At 41.4% G+C, this 19,550-nt stretch overlaps 1 protein-coding gene across 1 annotated transcript in view; it reads right to left on the bottom strand.

The window, feature by feature from the left end:
- Nucleotides 1-3,195: 3,195 nt before the first annotated feature.
- Nucleotides 3,196-19,550, bottom strand: part of COLQ (collagen like tail subunit of asymmetric acetylcholinesterase) — a 39,252-nt gene continuing 22,897 nt past the window's right edge. The window contains exons 8-17 of the mRNA XM_021538058.3: nt 19,112-19,138; nt 18,469-18,513; nt 17,748-17,783; nt 16,795-16,875; nt 13,487-13,583; nt 11,699-11,838; nt 8,903-9,022; nt 8,191-8,311; nt 5,910-6,012; nt 3,196-3,924 (exon numbers count right to left, since the gene is read on the bottom strand). Of these exons, the coding sequence (XP_021393733.1) occupies nt 3,855-3,924; nt 5,910-6,012; nt 8,191-8,311; nt 8,903-9,022; nt 11,699-11,838; nt 13,487-13,583; nt 16,795-16,875; nt 17,748-17,783; nt 18,469-18,513; nt 19,112-19,138 (840 nt within the window). The 3' untranslated portion in view covers nt 3,196-3,854. The remainder of the gene's footprint in view (nt 3,925-5,909; nt 6,013-8,190; nt 8,312-8,902; nt 9,023-11,698; nt 11,839-13,486; nt 13,584-16,794; nt 16,876-17,747; nt 17,784-18,468; nt 18,514-19,111; nt 19,139-19,550) is intronic.

The raw sequence follows: 19,550 nt of genomic DNA, 5'->3' as shown, positions 1-19,550 counted from the left end.
TGCTCAAGGACAGTTCTAGGAGACCCACAGTTTAATGATAATCACCAATCCCCTCTCTCCTACGAATGTATGGGGCTGAAGTGGGAAATGCATCCTACAGTTTTTAGAAGGTAGGGACCATGACCAAGGGGCTTTGCTGTGACATATGACAGGGCTGCCAGAAACAGAAGATGTTAGAAAAGGGATGATGTGAGAGACTGGAAGAGAAGCTGATGAAACCCAGCAGAGCAGCAAAGGCATTGCAGAGTTTTCAGGAAGCTACAAAGGATATGAACTTTGGTATCTTTAGAGGAAATAAGAAGAAAGAAGGGGATGAGGTGCACAGTCAGATTTATGGGCAAAGACAGCCTTGACAGCTACAATTTTGGACAATTTGAAGGGAAGGGAGAAACTATGTAGGCATTTGGGTGCCAGAGAGGTAAGTGTCACAGAAGCTGAGTTTTTAGAAAGAACAGGTGGAAAATAGACTCACTTATTCTCTGTCTGTCAATACACTTCCTTTTCCCCCGGGGAGATGCATGGATGCCCTTCCCTGGAACTCCCTGTTATACAAGGAAGCCTTGGGACAATAGACTCCCAGGTTGCTACTGCAAGGCAGGACTCTCTTCTGGCCTGGGTGCCAGTTTCCAGGAGTGTCCAAATCCCAGGTGTCAAAATCACCATTCCCATTGTCCATCAGCACCCGAGGCTGTTGATTTTTATTTCACAGCCATCAGCTCAGTCTCTGATAGAAAGTTACAAAGCAGCCAGTAAATACTTTTTCAGGTAGCAGGAGGAGATAACCCTCTAACCCTTATTAAAAAAAAGTACATTGCAAATTCCAATCAGAATCTATGGAAGTGAAGCTGCTTTGCCTATGGTGTGTTGCAGGGGTCAGTCTGGGGATGAGGCAGGGGCAAGCCCAGGACCAGGGATGCACAGTCACACTCCCAGGCTGCACGCACATCACTGTGCCCACACAGAACTGGATCCCACGGCAGGCAGGGAGAGGCAGCAGGCATGGGAAAAGAGGTGTTTTTCCCTCCCCAGCATCTTAAACTAGGTAATTATATTTAAAAACCATGCTGTTAAACCCAAAACTAAAGAAGTGAAAGTAAGGACGTAGGGGAACTAAGGTAGCATGATTTATTGGCATGAGCTGCTAATATACGCAATAGGCAATAATATATATTTAATCATATATTAAGTGCAAGCCAGATTTTTTGTATACATCAATACAGTGCATGGCATAATGCTTTGTACTTGCCTAGAGTTGCGTACTAATCATTAGAAAACTCTCCCACAAGGGTATGCTTTATACAAAAGTCCAGTGAACTGAAATATTCCAATTAATTTTTGCACCAGTCTTGGCACAAAGTTTTAAGTTCCCAAGCTCAGAGAAGGAGAGAAGACAATTTGCAGCAGACCAGGCATAACGCAGCTGAAGAATACCCAACTGATGATAAATCAGGTATGCCAGTAGTGAGGGCAAAGGATTTTGTTTGCAGCATTTTTAATCATATATACTTTACATCCTCCCAGGTGTCTTTCTCATGCTTTATCTTCTGAGGGGAGTAAGACTGTAATGGTAGTATGAAATTTTTTTGTTTGTTTTCTTATATTTTACATTGCTTTGTCCACTTAAAATCCATGCTGTGCAAGTGTTCCCAGACTAACCAGGCTGATAGGCCCCTTTCTGAACATGAGCAGCAGTAAAACCCAGTTTTACCTGGGTGATCACATCTCCTGTTTACATATTCTATGATCCATGCACTTAGCTTTGCTATTTCAATGTCCTTTGGAGGTAGGAGCTTTTAATGAACAACAATCCAACTGAAAAGCCACCAGAATTGCCAACTTCACAGAGACTCCAGCCTTCTGGGGAGTTGAGATTAACTCCTTGGAGAAGGTGAGAAGTTCAGATGGAGTGTCTCCACCCCAGGATGGTAACTCCAGCAGATTCTGCCAGAGGTTCAGCTGGAGGGATGGCCGGCAGGATGTGCTGCTGAGAGTGTGTTTGTCCTCAAGAGCATCCCAGCAACCAAAACCGGCTCCTCACGGTGTGATGCCACTGGAACCTGCTGCTTGCACTAGCACAGGAAATTAAAAAGCAGCTGTACTAGTGCCCAAATTTCCAGAGTTTATGGCAATTTTCTTGTCCCAGTGGTTCCTGGACCTTTTATTAAGACCTCAGTTAAGGAAAAAAAAAAATTTAAACTGTTTAACTGGGCTACAAATACTGGTGGCTTGGCTTCATAGCAACATAAATAGCCCAGGTAAATGATAGTCATGAAGAGTACACAAATTTTCATTGCTAATTGGCGATTTCCAGTATCACTTTGTACATGTATAGTTAATGTCTTCTAGGTGAGTGATAAAAGTTGCATATGTTTCTTGATTGCTTTAATGAATTACCATTATAACACAACATCGACCTTTATTTAACCTCTACAGAAGTGCCAGTGTCCATACAGCTGTTGCAGTGATGTCACTGGCACAGATAATTCACATATTTCACACAGTCCTGTACAACATTTACCACAACGCAGGAAAGAGTGGCTTGTATGAAAATAATGCCTAGTTTTAAGGCTTTTAGAGCTGAATTTTGCACATCTTGGCTTCTTTTTCTGTTATAGACTCTTTTTCATGTAACATTTAATTTGCTTTCCGTGTGAAATTTGCTCTTTACTAGTTGCTAATAAATAAGTGTATCATTACCTTGACTCCAGTCAGAGCTGATACAGTTGAGAGACCTTCCCAAAAACCAAAAACCCACGTGTACATTGCACTGCATGAGCGACCATCCACGAACGCGCTGCTCCGCGGTCTGATTTACGGCGATACAAAAGTGAGCACACACACTGGGCACACGGTGGTGGAAACAGCCAGTGGCAGAAGGGGAGGGAGCACAGGGCATAACTGGGAATTGAGTGATGATGGCTGGCTGGACAAGGGGTTGCAAATGCAAAGACCTTCCGGTGTAGACACCAGAGAGAAAATAATGTGTACATGGCTGTGGTTTCAGGCAGGGAACTGATACTGTCCCAGCCTCTTGGGGTCAGGCAGAGCCCAGCCAGCTCAGCACAGAGGAGAAAAATACAGAAATATGTTCTTTCTTTATCTTCCCTCCTTGTCTGATTTTCTCCTGGGAGAGAACTTCTTGGCTATTTCACAGTTTATTTGTCCAGTTTGTCCTTTTGTGGTGTGTTTTGCTGGTCTCTTGTGCCTGCTTGTAGTGCACAGACACACACAAGACAACGCCTTCGCCTGAAGGTGATGTTAACCAGCTTATTTGACTGATTTGCTGATTCTGAAAGAACTTTAACTCCTTTGACCAATGAAGGAGCATTGGTAACCTTACAGTTGCTGAAGTAATTTCTTGAGGATACAACACTTGCTAAGTTCACATTGTAATAAAAGAGAAAGTCCCTCAAAACACTGCATCCAAGATATGCTTTGTGTTTATGCAGAGAAGAGTTAAAGACAAAACCCCTGAAGAGATTATATTTGGGTTTAACAGTGCTAAGTCGAGGTAATTGTTATATGACATTCCTGGTTAATGAAACTCAGCTTCCAGCAGTTTAATGTTGCTTTTGTGATGGAGAGCAAGTTGCCATCTGCAGTCTCATAGAAGTTTCACTGGCACACACTGTTTGACATTTATTTCTCTATTAAGACAGGATGCAGTGGTCCTATTTTTCCCTATCTGACAAATTTATATTAAAAAAAAATATCAGAATGGCCATCAGCAGCATGATGTGTCTTTGTTTTCCCAGAGGTGGGTGGGGTTTTTTTTGTCCCAGTCCTTCTTGGATAGGTGATAGTGTAGCACCTAGCACCCGCTACCTGTGGGATGCTACCCACCTCTGCTCCCCTCATGTGAAGTACCGACACTGTGTGGAGTCAATGTAGCAGTAAGAAGTGCAGCGCAATTTTCCGTAAGACCTAGAACAAAAGAGAATATGTCAGTTCCAAAGCATGGTATGGTTCACTTACACGGTTCCTGGATGTAACTCTCCGTAGGAGTGAAGAACCCCAGAATATGCATATGCAGCAACATATGGGAAACAAAATAGGAGGGCAATTTTCATCAGTGCTTGACTGTGTTCTCCTCTGTCAGCAAAACAGGCGTCCAGGAGAAACTGTGAGTGAGGACTTAACTCCCAGTAATGTCAATGAAAAAAATAAAATCCCTGTTGGCATCAGGACTAGAGCATTACATGGGGGTGGATGCAAAAGGCCCTGGTGCTCACCCACAGGAGCTGTGGAACAAAATATCTGAGGCTCTGAGTTAAGTGTGTTTCCAGTTACTCCCAATAGTTTCAGCAGGCATGACTGTGCCTGTCCTTTAACTTCTTTTTCATGTACTTGAAATAATAATTTCCCATATTAGAAATAATTTTTAAAAGAGTAATTGAAGAATCCTTGCAAAATAAGAAACAACAGAGATTTTGTCTTTCTACTGACTTAAACTGAGCAGTGACTCTACCTACGGAAGACCTGAATTTAATAAGAATTTAAATGAGTTTTTATTGCTGGAATGTCTAAGTGAATAACCCATCCACAACATCAAGCTATAGACTAAGCAGCTTTAAAACTACATCCTAGGATAACCCGCGTTCTCAGACTAACACAAAATCTGAAGAGAAGGTGTGTGAAACAGGAGGAGGGATCTGTGGGCTGGAAAGAGTGAAAAATGGGAAAATCAGGTGCAGCAGAGCTCTTGGAGGAAAGGTTATTTCGGGGTAAAACTCCCATGGGAGTGTCATACATACTCAGCCCACTTTCTCATGAGTCACAGCTTTTTCTTTAGTTTGGCAGATAATTTGCAGACTCCACACAAAAATAAAATATCGCAGTTGCTCTTCACAACTTGAATATACAAGCAAAGTGAAATTTATAAAGTTTTCCTGAAGCTTTTATGGTGCTATGTTGGGCACCAAATTTCAGACTCTTAGAAGGGAATAGTTTTCACAGTAAAGAACAACTCCATGCTGTCTGAAGATGAGGTCTCTGTAAAATATTTCAGTTTTGTCAGGTTGACTGGTCTGGATTTTAGTAATCTCTTATACCAAAAGTGCTCCAACAATTACAGCGGAAGGATTAGCGCAGCACTAGATTTACAAAGACATCCTGTGGTTTATTATTCCTGTCAATTAGCACATTATTGTTCCCTGAATGATGAGGGCTCTGCATGTAATTTAATTTGCAAATTAAATGTTTCCTGTTAGCCAGTAACAATACCTGACAGCTTAATAGAGGTGCTGCTGTTGGAGGCAAAACGCTGACCAGAGGAAGCTGCCTAAACAAAGGCAGAGAAGACAAATCAACAGTAAACAGATGTTTTAAATGAACGACTTTGCTCCGCAGATGCATGGCTTTGCATCTGCCGGTGAATTAATTTCCTGCACCTTAGAAAAGCTGGCAGATTGATTCAGAAGAAAATACACCCCTAAAGTACCCATTAATGGGAAGGGCAGCAAGAGGTCGGTACAAGCCTGTGGTTTGGATGTTGTATGGTTTTTTTTTTTTTTTTCCTTCAGTGTGATCATCTTTCATACTCATCTTACATTATGGCTGGACATTAATGTGACCACATAAGGAAACCTTGGCAAGAAATGGGCAAACATAGGTGTATGCAACCTTCATTCATTTTGTACAGTAAGAGGCATGTACTTCTTACTGTGAAATGAGATTTAGCCCTTAATGATATACAAAATAATTTTATATTTTTCTTCCCTGCTACTTGCAGTGGTTCCACTGGAATAAGGTTTAAGTGGGTGAAATTCCTCTGTTTTAAAACTGGAAAAGAGAAAAAAGAAAGGAAAAATACAAAACCCCCTTCCATAAACAAAGAAACAAAAACAACAACAACAACAAAAAAAAAAAAAAAAAACAACAAAACAAAGTGAAGACTTCCTCTTACATACCCAGGAAGGTATGTTCTACATGTCAAATATCCAAAATCCATCCCATCACAGTCTTCAACCCCCTCGTGCTTGTAACCATCTCCACAGTAAGCACGGCGGCACCCTAGTGAAAAAAAGAAATAAATACCTTCCAGGCACTTCACAGGTAAAAGAAACAGGTCAAGTAAGTGGAAGTAGCTTTTTAAGGGTTAAGTATAAAGCAAGATATTTTGGGGAAGGCATTCTGTAAGGATTGTCTTAGGAGGAGCAGTACTCTTCACTACAAAGAACGTACTTTTTAAGCCTAATTTCAGTGATGAAGGGAAAGAATGGATAAATACTAAAAACAATTACTACAGAATCACTAATTACAATAGCACTTATTCAAAACTTATTATTGCCATAGATAATTATCATCAAAACAAGTTCAGGGAAATAGAAAATAGAGTTAACATAAATGATTTGGGGAAGTCACAATCTCAAAAAAGTACTCTTAGGTGGTTAACTGGTTTGAAATTCCCAGCCTAGACCTTTACCCAATTCTGCACAATATCTATGTTTGTCTGCTATGAGTTTCCACATATGAACGGAATTATGCAGCCTGTCTATAAAAAATAAAATATATAAAGGTTGCCAAAATCATGTTTTTCCCACTGTTGACTCTACTGACTTGAGCGTGAGTGGGATTTGTCACATTTTTCATGGTGACTGACATGTAGGCTGCAGGAATTTGTGGGTTTGTTTGCCATTTTAGCAATTGGACTTTGATTTTGGTATCTTTAGTATATTGAGAATTACTTTCTAACATGAACAAATTCATTTAGTTAACATCCCTTTGACGTCTTCTGGGAGAATCTATCGGTGTAAGCAGACACTCAGGAACAGGGAGTTTATAAGAGGCTAAAGTGGGTTATTTACAAATAGAAATGAGTAATTAATTGCACCAAGGATGTGTTTGTCAGAAATTGATGCTTCTAAGACCAACAAGCCTTTTTACAACAAAATCCATTTAACATTCAGTTAGCCCTTTCCTTTTGGTTCAATTACAGAATAAGAATGATGACAATGTGATCATTTCTAAATAACTCAATGTTGGATCACATCAGTGTCAGAAATCTGTGTATTGCAAGGCCTCCATTGAGGTTTTGCCCAAAGCATAGCGCAGGTAACACAATGTGCCCTCAGACGCAGAGTGCACAATTTTGAAGGCACTAGGACTAATGAACACTATCCTGCCACATGCCTGTTCCCCACAGCTGATTGCAAATTCTAATTTAATTGTTTAGTCATGTCTGGAAACAGGAGAGATTCTGCTGTCTCTCTAGAGTACTCTGCAGTCAGGCAAGCTTAGCAGGGCTTTTATTTATATGTCTCCCTAGACCTGTTGAGACAGAATTCCCTTTGAAATCTCTTTACTGTTGACATTGATTGGCTGGGGCTCTAAGTCATAAGGGGAAGGGTGGTGATGGACAGGTGGATGGAGAAACTTGCATAGGGCATGTCTGCATACACCCCATTCTCAAAGTCAGGCTGAAAAATTGAGTGATATATAAACAAAAAATTGCATTTTTCAGTGTTGGGTGATACTGCTCTGAAATGTGAAGAAGCATCGCTTTGCTGGGAACAACAGAGCACCAAACCTACTATGTGGAAATTGTGTAGGGCTCTGCTCTAGGGAAGGATTCAAGATGTAAAAGTAACTGAGAGGGGGAAGTGAAGGCTACCACAGCTGTTCAAATGCTTACATGGTCTTTGCTATCCACAATCAGCAAAATGGAAGGAAGATGGAGTAGACATTAATTAAATGTTATGTAAACCTGATAGGGAAGGTAGTGGGCCAACACCTTCCCTATGTAAGTGAATAACAAAATCCAAAGTGGTGCTTCTGGACTCAGGATCTATTTTGTCACAAGAAACAGTGTCTATCCCAAGGGCTTCAGTGTCTATCCCAAGGGCCGTGCTGCACTGCAAAGGTGTGCTACATCTTTTAGAGAGAGCTGGCAGCCCCCAGGAAAGGTGTGTGTGTAAACCAGCTGCTGGATGGCCCCTGAAATGCAGTGTCTCTGATTCAGCGAGGATGCAGAGAAGTGCTGTTGTCATCTCTGTCCTGTGCTGGTGTGTGCCATCCACATGCATGGAAGCCTCAGTTTTCACCCTGAGGCCATCCTGCCTCCCTTTCCCCAGACCTGCCCTTGATCCACAACCCACACAAGCTCTCCTACACACAAGCAGTATGCCCTGTGGTAGAACTAATGCACCTTCCCTGGGAGGAAGAAGCCCCTCCTGCTGTGCTGTGACTTACTTATACAGTCATCAGTCACAACCGCATTGCCGTCGTCGCACTCCTCCCCATCCTGCACGACGCCATCTCCACAGGTACCCCCATCCTCGAAGCGGTAATCCACAGGGTACAAAGGGGTGAGCTGGCCAGGCAAACACACAGTGGTTACTGAACCAGACCAGCAGCAGCCTGGATAGCAAGCAGAGGATAAGGGCTCTGGGGGACAGGTCCCACAAGCAGGTTTTTATGTCTTGTTATTTGTTGGTCAGAGGGTTTATACAGAGTCTGATCCGAAGTCCAGTAGACACAAGAAGGATCCTGTTGCTAATTTCAGCAGGACTCATCTTAGCTCCTTGAAGCAATAAGGAGATAGTGAACTTGGTTTGCAGGGTTTTAGTTCTGCAACTCTGTACCCTGGTGAGTTTTGCCTTATTTTGTATTAAATAAAAACCCTTTTTACCACCATAATTCCCTGAACTCTGCTCCAGTTTGTTCACCAGTGGTTCACAGGGAGGTTAGCAAAACCTGCAACACTGCTGAGTTAATTCCTCAGTAATTAAAACTCCTGTGAACAAAATTCACAGAATTATATAGTTGTGGCAGTGTTAAAAAATGAGCCTTCCCCCATTTGCTTAACTGATTCAGTCTGACACCTTAAGTACAGAAATATGTTCGGTATTTCAAAGTGAAACATACACTCATGGGTTTTCTAACACCACAGTCATATTTTCACCTGGACTGGGAGCCATCCAAAGGTATCCTTGAAATACAAAGATCTCTGATCTCTTCTAAATGCTAATGCGTTTTCAGTGTTTAACCGGTCCAATTCTTCTTGATTATTCACCACAAAAATCTGGGGCACAGAAAAAGAGGTGAGAGACAACCTTCTCAAGAAATTATTTGGATTATCACAGAATCTAGTTTGGCATTTGTACCTTCAAATAGGTATACAGGAAAATATTTCAGTTGTTTTCAGGAAGAGAAGAGGTAAGAACCTATAGCAATGGAAAGAATGGTACTTCCTGGGCCCCTATTTTGAAATGTACATCCTCAAGTAAAAATTCTACAAATACTGGTCCACAATCACTGCTGAGAAGAACTTTCTTACACTCAAATGGTTTGATGCTGAAATCCAAATGGGCATATGTGCTTTTTGTGGATTGATGATAATTTTTTAGGCATGTTTGTGGCTACAAAATAAATCATGCATGGCTCAATACAACCTTCACTTAGCTTTTACCTCTTTGTGCTTTCTTTAGATTTAACTGGCACTAAAATGCATATTTCTTTATATGCATATACTGTGGTCTAAAGCCAAGTCTTCAATTACACTGGAAAAAATATAGTTCAAAATAGAAAAAATAAAACAAGCTGCTCTCTTACCCATTTCTTTAATGTCTCAGTCACTGGAATTGGATGTAAAAAGCATTAGGAAATAATCTCTTCCTTCAGCAGCTTAATCAATTTAATTTTTGTAGGATTCAAGCCATTTTTAAATTAAGAAAAAGCAAATGGAGTGCTTCTGGACAAAATAGATTTAGGTTTGAGTCTGATTCTCACCAGCATAAACAGAATTGGCTCTTTTAGAAACAAGTTACCTTGAAATTTTTACATAGCAGAACATTCCCATAAACCTGGACAAAGGCCAATTTCATTAAAGAAGTATTGAATAAAAATGCCTTCAGCTTGAATGAAAGGAAGAAACAAATAGGAAGCCAGCATAGAACTGATTCTGTAACTGCATTCAGGAGCTCAGGGCCCAGACCCAGAGCTCCAGTTTCTCTTGAAATCAATAGCAAAACGGTGCTGTCTCAAACCATTACAGATATCAACCTTTAAAATTGCACAAGATTTAAAAATTGAATGAATCTAAGAAAAACAGCACTTTGCTTCCCAGCCTCTGCCCTCCTCTGGAGGAGCTGCTGGGTGCATGGGTGATGGCCCTGAGGATGTTCTGCATTGGCAAACTGCAGGGCCAGGGCAGAGAGCACCATCTCTGGATCTTTTCCATGTGCAGCTACAGAACCCTGAGAAGAGCTTTCAAGTGGTCCAAGATAGGTTTCAAAGCTGCTACATGGGGATCTGAACAGAATAAACAATAATGATGATTAAGCTCTAGTTTAATTTAAAGTGTTCTTTACACTGGAGGAAATAAAACAAATGGGGTGGGCAGGAAAACAGGGAATGTTGCTCTGGAAGTGCCTCATTTCCAGAGCTAAGCCTTGTCTTTTTGCCATCCCACATTCTTGGCAACAAAATGGCACCTGGGGGCTCATAGTGATAGTGTATGGTATTTTAGATATTTACTCCCTCATTACTATCTTTTAAGATCTGATAGGAAACTATGCCTAATGGAGAAGGAGGGTAATAAGATCTATACATTATATTGAAAACCTTAAAGATTCTCCTATGAGTTCTCCAGGCTGCAAAGTACATGATGATTGTTTTGCATGCAATGTAATGTGATATGCACCTTTATTTCAGCACATTAATCTCTCACCATTATGTTTTTAAAACAACAGGAGGGTTTTTTCTAATGCAACACAGCCAGGGATGAGCGAGCAGCTGGCACAGCTGACAAGACTTGAAACACACTTGTGCAAAAGGCTGAGCTCAGTGACTCAGTTTAATGAGTGTGTTGTGTGTCCCTTCCTCACACTGAGACAGCTTTCTGACAGTGTAACAGGTGAGGGTTTAAAAAAACTAATTGCTGCTCTTTGTTATTCAAAGACAACCAGACACAGCACCATTTCCACTCGCAGGGGTGGAGTGGCTGAGCTCTGCTGGCACGCAGCAGCAAGGGAACATCTTCATCTCTAAGTGCTACACTGCACAGAGTAATGAGGCAGGGCCCAGCAGAAGGAGAAGGACAGAAATAGTAGTTATAAAGCCCAAAGAAATCAGTGATGAAAAATACTAGGCCACATTTCACCAGTGCCTTGTCCTTTAAAGTATTTTGTCCAATTTTCTCATAAAAATGCTTTCAAGGCTAGAGATGGAAATCAGCTGTATAATGTGTATGTCTGCAGACTGGAGCCCAGACACCTGATTCTCACAGTTTGTGGAAACTCTTTTTATCAAGGGTCTGTGCTCTGGGAGAGCTCTATTGCACATGTGAAATGCTTGATCCCAATATTCAATTCTACAATCACTGTCTTAAAAAGCCCCAAACAAGAAAGGTATACTTACTTTACTGACCAATCTGAAATTTTGATTTCATTAAATAAAAAAGACAGATCACATATGTACAGTAGTAGATGAAAGAGAGCACCCTTAGCCTTGAAAAATATTTCCATACATGTGCTACCTCACTGATGTTTTAGAACAGCTGCATTTCAGCATATCAATCACACAACAAGTTATGAGACTGAACTCTTTTGCACCTCTGGATCTCAGAGGCTTTGGGCACTAGAAATCACACATTGCCTATATATTTTCCTATTAAACAAAAAATATTAGTGGGTACAACAATTCTCATAATAAAAGCACTTCAGAACTGCTCACATCCTCTCCCAGAAAACCTGCTTACCGCGGGAACTTTTGGGTAGCTGTGTCCAAACACAGATTGCTCATATGATGGGTTACTCATCTGCTGTGGGGTTCTGCAGAGACATCTCCCTGGAGGCCCTGGAAGTCCTCTTTCTCCTTTTGGTCCTATTGCAAATTGCCCTAGGAAGCAGAGTAACAGCTTGCCTTGTTATGAGGTTACTACACACTATACACACACAGCCTTAGTTGGGAAAAGTACAGGTCAGGTGGATATATGCATTTACCCAAGTTTTCAGATAGGCACAGCTCCCACCAAATCCACTGGGAATTGAAGGGAGACACTATTTCCATTACTCCAGGAGAAAGATGCCATTTTTTTACCACGGTCATATTATTTCAGATCACCTTCTGAATTTTTCTACCAGTTTTACAGAGAAAGAGAGAGATGATTTGCTTAGAATAAATGTCAGCCTGTTTGAAGCTACAGAAATTCAGGATGGGATGAACACACAGATCACTCTACAGTGCCTATGCACCAAGTTTTGTAGAGTCAGTCTCTATATATGTCCACAACACATTGGATTTGTGCCTTTGTACAACCACTTGAGCAATGCTGTTTCACAGGTTTCTATACAGCAAAAACCCAACTAAAATACAGGAACTTTTTAATGTTTTAATTAAACATTTATTTAAAAAATACTGCTTTTTGACTTTCAGACTTTGGCAAGGATGCACTGCTCTGCAGATTTAGATTAGAAGCCAATATGGTCATACTGCAAGCAGCTGCATCATTACAGAAATGTCTTTTAGGATCAGAATTTATATTCTAGAGGAAAAAGATAAATAACCCTGACACATAAACTTTCTGTGGATGGATAAAGCCTTGAAAAAGTAATTTCAAGGTCCTGGCAGCCTTCCCATCAGCATGGTGAAAATTCTGTGTTCTGAAAGCTTCCAGATAATTTACCCAAGCACAGACGCTTCTTAATGGGAGATGTGAGATATATGAAGATTCTGAAGCTGTGCCCAGCTTTACAGATGTTCCATTTCCACACCACCACAAGAAGAGACCTTGTGTCTACTAATGCAAGCAAGGGAAGGAAAAGGGAAAGCAAAATGGAAGGGGACATTGTGTGTTGTGGGTTATGTATTGTCCTTCATGTCCATGTTTGGACTCAGAAGCTGACCAGAGTTCATGTGCATGCACACCTCTGAGGATGTACAATTATGTTATTACAAGGTTTTTTCTCATAATTTCTACAACACACACAATTGCAGTGAGCATAGATCTCAAGCATTTAATTGTATAGACAGTTTTTTCCACTTCTCTTTTTTTCCTCCGACTCCTATCCCTTTCCATTCTCTTCCCTTTTTTCCTTAGTGACACTGTAACTCGAATCTCATCATTTTTCCCTTGCAGAGCTGCACAGGGTGAACATGTTCTGTCTGATTAGAAATCACAGTTTTTCACTGTAAGGCAGGATATCTGGAGAGGCAGACCTTTGATGATGGAGATTACCTAGTCTCTCCAAGGCTGCCAGATGTCTTTCCATCATTCCTATCTACAAAAATCCCACAGGGACCACATAGGATTTAGTTTTGGTTTTATTTGAAACACCAGAAGCCATAAAGCAGGCATTAAAGTAAGGTCCTGATAATGGACAAGGATGACATGACCTGCCTCCAGGAGAAATCCTCTCCTTGCCATGGATGGAGAAGCAAAGAAAGCCCTGCAGCACTCCGTGCAGAGGAGCTGTGTGTGTCTGGCGGGTCAGGAGGGGCTGGGAGCAGGGACACTCCTGGGGAGGTCACCCCATGTTCGGCTTACCTAGTCCTGACGGTCCAGGGGGGCCCGGCTGGCCAACAGGGCCAGGCCTTCCAGGTGGGCCCATGACACCCGCCGGTCCAATGTCACCCTTGAGGCCCTAGAAGAGAAGTGACATCCATTTCTGGGCTAAGCTATTAGTAACAAACAACCTCTTCCAGGCAGCACTGGTTTCCCATTTAAGCCAGCAGGACATTTGCCAGAAGAAACATGAGCTTCATGGACACCACCCCAGGGAACAGGGGCTCTCCTCTCCAGAAAGGTGTGCCCAGGCAGGACTTCTGCTCCCACAGGGGAATGGTCACAGGGACCTGCCCTGTGAGGAGTCAGAAATCATCCTGCTCTGGCTTCAGTCATTTGGTAGCCTTTCTTTTAGGATGCCTTTTTAACCCCTGTAGCTCTCTAGAAGTGAGTGCCACCAAGAAAGAAAGGGGGAAATCACTGAGGAGTTGTCAAGGGCTTCCACAGTGACATTTCCCAATCTTAGGGTGCAGCCTTTCAGAAGCTCACTAATGACATTGATGCTCACACTATTTTCAGAATGTTTGAGGTGCCTGGATTTCTGTATCTCCTTGACTTTCACCATGGGTGATAACAAATCATCACAAGCCAAGCAAGGGCTCAGCCTCACAAGTGCAGCTTAATATTTAGCAACACCATGCTGAGAAATGGTGTCCTCTGGCAGCAGCAGTAAATGCTGAAAAATTACCTGTGGGAGAGGGGCTTACACACAGTTAACATACAGTAGCTAATATTCCCTAACATCAGCCATAATTTGCCTCATGGGAGCTTGTTTCTGCAGCCATACCCTAAGGCACTTGGAAGTTTCAACCTAGAACTTTTTGGCACCTTCTCATTTTTTGCTCCTGAATTTAATACTGTGACACTTATTAAAAATAACTATATTTACCTTCCTGCTCATATACTCTCCAAGGCTTGGATTTCTCAGCTTTATATTTCAGAAGTGTATTACACAGCTTAAAGTTTAAATATCTGACTTGATTTTTATGTAACAGCAAACATTATCTAGGATCATAAAAATTATGTGTGCTATGGAAGCTTTCTTTTAATGAAAAAGGAGATTATTTCCTTGAAGATGGTGTAATTCCAAGTTAATGTGCGTTCAGAATCATGCAATGAAGGGTTGCACGTCTAATTTAAGAGTAGCAAAGCATATATATTAATATATGCTGAAACAATTGTTGTTATATAATATATTATATCCCATGGATATGTTTGAATGTCACCTGCACCATTTCAGCAGAGGAAGGCTGATTTTGCCATGGTCTATAAAGAACTAATTGAATATTTGCTTTGTTTAATCCTATTAGGTAAGCTCTGAGCCATAAAAATATTTCAGGATTTATGTGAATGTCAGTGATACTGATCTCTAATTACTTCTTACATTATGCAACACAGAACTAGCGGACCAGGATTTTGTAGCCCCAAAGAAGACTGTGGGAAATCTCCTTCCTCCACACAACAGCAAGTTGACAGTGGCAAGGTGGTGCCAGTCAGACACGTACTGACTGAAAACAAGCTATTTTCTGTGTTCCTTTCTTGGAGGGATGATTGCTTAATACCCTCCTGCTTAGCACTGATGGATTAAATAATAATGACAAGGCTTGATGTTCAATGTTTTTTGCCTTGTTTATCTTTCACATGTGCACACAGCACTGGGAAAAGCTTTTCCCATTGGCAATATTTGTGTTTATGCCCTTTCTTCCAAACTAGCATTACCTAAAGCCCTAAGTCATGCCTCCTTCTCAAGACTGAAACCCTAAACTTGGGTTTTCTTGGGGTCAGTTCCCAAGTTATAAAGCTTTGGGTGCTCTATCTCGGTCAGCTGTGTAAGGCTGTGACTTGTGACTCCCAGCTCCTGGCCACGTTTCAGGAAGAGCCTGTCCCAGAGGCAGGGAGACGTGAAGAAGTCAGTGAGCTAATCAAGACATATCTCGAAATGGAAGTGGAAGTGACACCTGCTTAATTTAGCTGCTTTTATTTAGGCATGTCAGTTGGATCAAGAGACAGGAAATGGCCTCATGCTGGTGGAAACTATCCTCTCAGCTGAACAAACAGCCTGACAACTACAGCACTTAAAGGTGGCACTCAGACCCACAGAACCTCAAAATGCTACTCCCCAATTTTTTCAAAGGATTAGAAAAGAAGAAAGGAAATAGCAGGTTCACCAGTTACAGAGGCAAAGCCTTTTTCATGATGAATCAATGCTAAGATTGCTTCCAGGGCACCAGAAAGGTGTTTGTGTACTGAGCCTTGGGACTGGAAACACCAATCTAGAGGCAGACTATAGGTCTTTTAGTCACGCTCATTGTTGTCTTAAATTATGACATGCTTATGTCACCACTTTTTTATTAAGCCACTGTGTAAGATGACAAAATGTCTAAGGCCAAATAAGGAATACATGGTGTTCAAGTTGATCTGCTGGCACTGCATCTTCCCTTGTCTTATGCTGTGGAAAGATATCCCACAACACATAGGCAGGACAGATGAACAGGGTTTGCAAAACAAAAAACAAACAAACAAAAAAGCAATCCCCTCTAAACCAGCAAAGAGCACACACCAGCTTTTAAAACCTGACAAATCTAGGACAAAAAAAAAAATATTTCTTATGGGTCATCTAGGAGACTTATATTGCTCATACTTCCCTTCCTTGAGGATCTATTACCTCCTCCCTAACACCCAACTTTTCTTTTTTCCCACATTGGCTACTTTATCACTTCAGATATTACCTGTTCTCATCAGAGCAACAGTGAAGCAAGGATATGCCTCTCCTTGCCATGCTGGGTATGACAAGACTGCAAATAAACTACTTCCTGCTAATAATTACTTCTAGCTAAGCTCCTACCACTGAAATGCTGTATTGGTGGAGTCAGTGTCCAATTTACACACAATTCCAAGTCTTTACAATTCACCTGAAACTCTGAAAATGTAGCTCTGCTAGCATAATTTTGAGCTCTCCAGCTGTCAGGTGGGGCTGGGACCATAGCTCTGTGTTGCTTAGGATTCAAAGGAAGCCTTCAAGATCTGCTTGAAATGTGTTAAATGAGTTAATTACCAACCCAGGATAAAGACAACTTTTCCCATGCTGCCTGGGCAGGCAGCTGAATGCTGCAGACAAGACTCCAGCCCTAAAGCTGAGGCTTTAACTCCTGTGTAGCCTGTGCATGCCTGGGAGGTGTTCTAGCACTTCTCTCCACTCCCTGTGCAACACAGTGCATGGTACAAGAGCTTAGACCACACAATCACACAGATGCCATGAGTCAGAGGAAGAGGAAACACCATGCTCCTACTTGTTTGCCTCGTTTTCCAGGTCTTCCTATAGGTCCTCTGTGTCCTGGTACTCCAGACTGTCCCTTGGGACCCATCTCTCCCTTGGTGGTTGCAGAGGGAAGGAAGAAGGAGTTAGGTACATGGTTTTACCTGCCTCGAGCAAGACAGATGCACATGGTTTTCATTCACATGATTCCTCTAGATAATGCTGGCACCGTTTCATTCTTAGAAATCCAAAATTATAATAAAATAGCTTAAGACAAATGTAAAGTAAAAAGAAGCTCATACAATTTACCCACATACCCCAGAAAAATCCTTTCCTAAGGAAGAGGCCACGTGAGATCAGAAACTCAGAGACTTGGAGAGGTCAAGGCTGGGAAAGCTCTCTGACCCCTTTGCAATATCTTGCTTTACTGTTAAGATGCACATGTGATGAAAATACTTAGGGAAAGCAAGGTGAATTCACTCTTCTTCTAATCTCTCTAGAAGCAACTATTCATTCCTTTTCTAATTTCAGAGGCATGGTTTGATTATATAATGAAATGATCCACCTTTAGGTTTTCCATAAGCCAGCACATGAATTTTCATTGTTTTTCAGGTACAGAATAATGATTACTTAAAAACTGCTCAAAGTAATCACTGCTATATGCAGTAGTGCCATTGTTTCAGAGTATTAAGAAGGAACTATTTATTAGCTTCAAGTGAGTAAAACCTTAGCAATTAGGGCAGTTAAAGAGGAGGAAGCTTATGAATAAAGAAACAATCTGGGGGAAAACCAGGAACTACACCAAAGAGCTTAATCTGAGTTTTCTCTTAAACTAAAAAGCCTAAAGAATTTGATCAAGTCAGAAATGCTGGTTACTGAGTCAAGGAAGATCTTTAATGTCTTACACCATCTCAGAAATCCCTGAATCCACTCATTGACTCTGTCTCAGCATTTAACACAGCTCCCCAACATATCATGCCCACTTACTTTTTGTCCCAGCATTCCAGGAAAGCCTATTTCTCCCTACAGAGTCAAAGAAGAAAAATAATCAGAAAATGTGTAGTGATCTTTGACAAAGCAGGACCTTCCTTGGAAGGAAAAAAATGCCATGTGTGGCTATCAGTTAAAAACCCCTGCACTGACTCAGGTAATGCAGTAGATGGAGATTTATAAGCAAAACTTTAAAGCTTCTTGTATGGGGCCATTACTCCTCTATCTGATCCTCTGCTGCCAGTTTCTGCTTCTCTGGCAAAATCATCCCGATTGTTCTCTTGTCTGCAGGCAGCTCCGCTACCTGGACAACTCCCAAAGCCTGCCACTGGGAAAGGCATCTCTCCATTTGCACCAAAAGCAGTTTACTTTTCCTTTTTTAGTCGAAAGAACTCCCAAGCCACGAATCTCTCCCCCTCTTCCCCTCCCGGTATTATCATATTACCGGCTGAAAGCATTTTGGGAGGCTGCCGTGGTTCTGGGCTGCGCAGCCCAGGGTGACCTCCAGGGAAATCCTCCTGTGGCTCCCCAGCCCCCTGCACACCGGGCTGGGGGCACAGGACATGGAGCTGCCCTCCCAGCAGATGGGACCACTGTGTCCCTCACCACTCCTGCCCTCCCTGGAAGTGCCTTCAGCCTCCTTCCCTCTGTGCCCGTCCTGGTTTTCCCTGTCAGATCCTCAAATGCACATTCAAAGCCATCTGAAAAAGAAAATTACCGGGTCTCCTTTGACTCCTTTGTCGCCTCTGTCACCTCTGGATCCCTGAAGAGAGATAACAGTAGAACAACAATCTAATTACTACCATTTCATGAAGAAACAAAAAATATTTCTCCTATACAATGTGTTAGTGATATCTTCAGAGTGAGGGATATTCTTCATTACTGATATCATAACAGAATTGATGCTAAGGACTGTAGGAAAAGGGACTCATTCTTCCCAGATAATTACTTTAAATATGTGCTTTCCTGGACATAATACTTTCAAATTTGATTTTTTTTTCCCCCAGTTGGCTTCTTTCCGCAGTTCAGATCCCACTGAAAGATCCTAGAGTACAAAGTGTCTCAGTGCCAAAGCATGTGGCACCTAACTAAACTAGACCAACAATTAAGGATTATTTTACCCTGAGGAACATGTAGTGAGTTTCACTGTAGTGACTTGTTCACATGGATACAGGGTGTAAAACTCACTTCTTCAGCACCCCAGCCCAAGCCACAAGGCTGTGCTCCTTCTCAATATGTGTTTTCATTTCTCAGTGGGACTTTTAGACTTCATCAAAATTCAACCTCATTTCTACAGTTGCATTTCTTTTTTAATGTGTTTCCAAATGTTAAATTATACATTATTCTGTTGTCACACTGACCTTTTCTCCTCTAGTTCCAGGAAAACCCTAAAGGGAATGATAGATATTTTAATGCTTCTCGCTTTCAAGATCACCCAAGAAGCCGGACTTTCAAACTTTGAAGTGAAGAAAAAGAACGAAGCACAAATAATTAATTGCATCAACACATAAAGGCAAATGAATATTTACAGCTCCTAAAATTGCACTGAAACAGAACTATGAAATATGAATTAAAGGTGAAACAGCTCAGCCCAAAAGCCATTATGAAAAAGCCAGTTAAAGCCAGCAGCTTTGATTGTGCTTTGAAATTGAAACAAGTGAAATAAATTGTAACTGAGAGTAAATAAAGCATTAGAAGAGACAATTAATAATATAAAGTAATTTTAACAATAATCTTCCTCTTCTGATTTGTTTGGGGTTTTTTTTCCCCTGGAACATACTTTAGTTATACTTAAATAGT

Source organism: Lonchura striata, chromosome 1, assembly GCF_046129695.1.
Source record: "Lonchura striata isolate bLonStr1 chromosome 1, bLonStr1.mat, whole genome shotgun sequence".
In the NCBI taxonomy this organism is placed as follows: domain Eukaryota; kingdom Metazoa; phylum Chordata; class Aves; order Passeriformes; family Estrildidae; genus Lonchura; species Lonchura striata.
The sequence above is the reverse complement of the archived record's forward strand: the minus strand, read 5'-3'. Positions and strand labels throughout refer to the sequence as shown.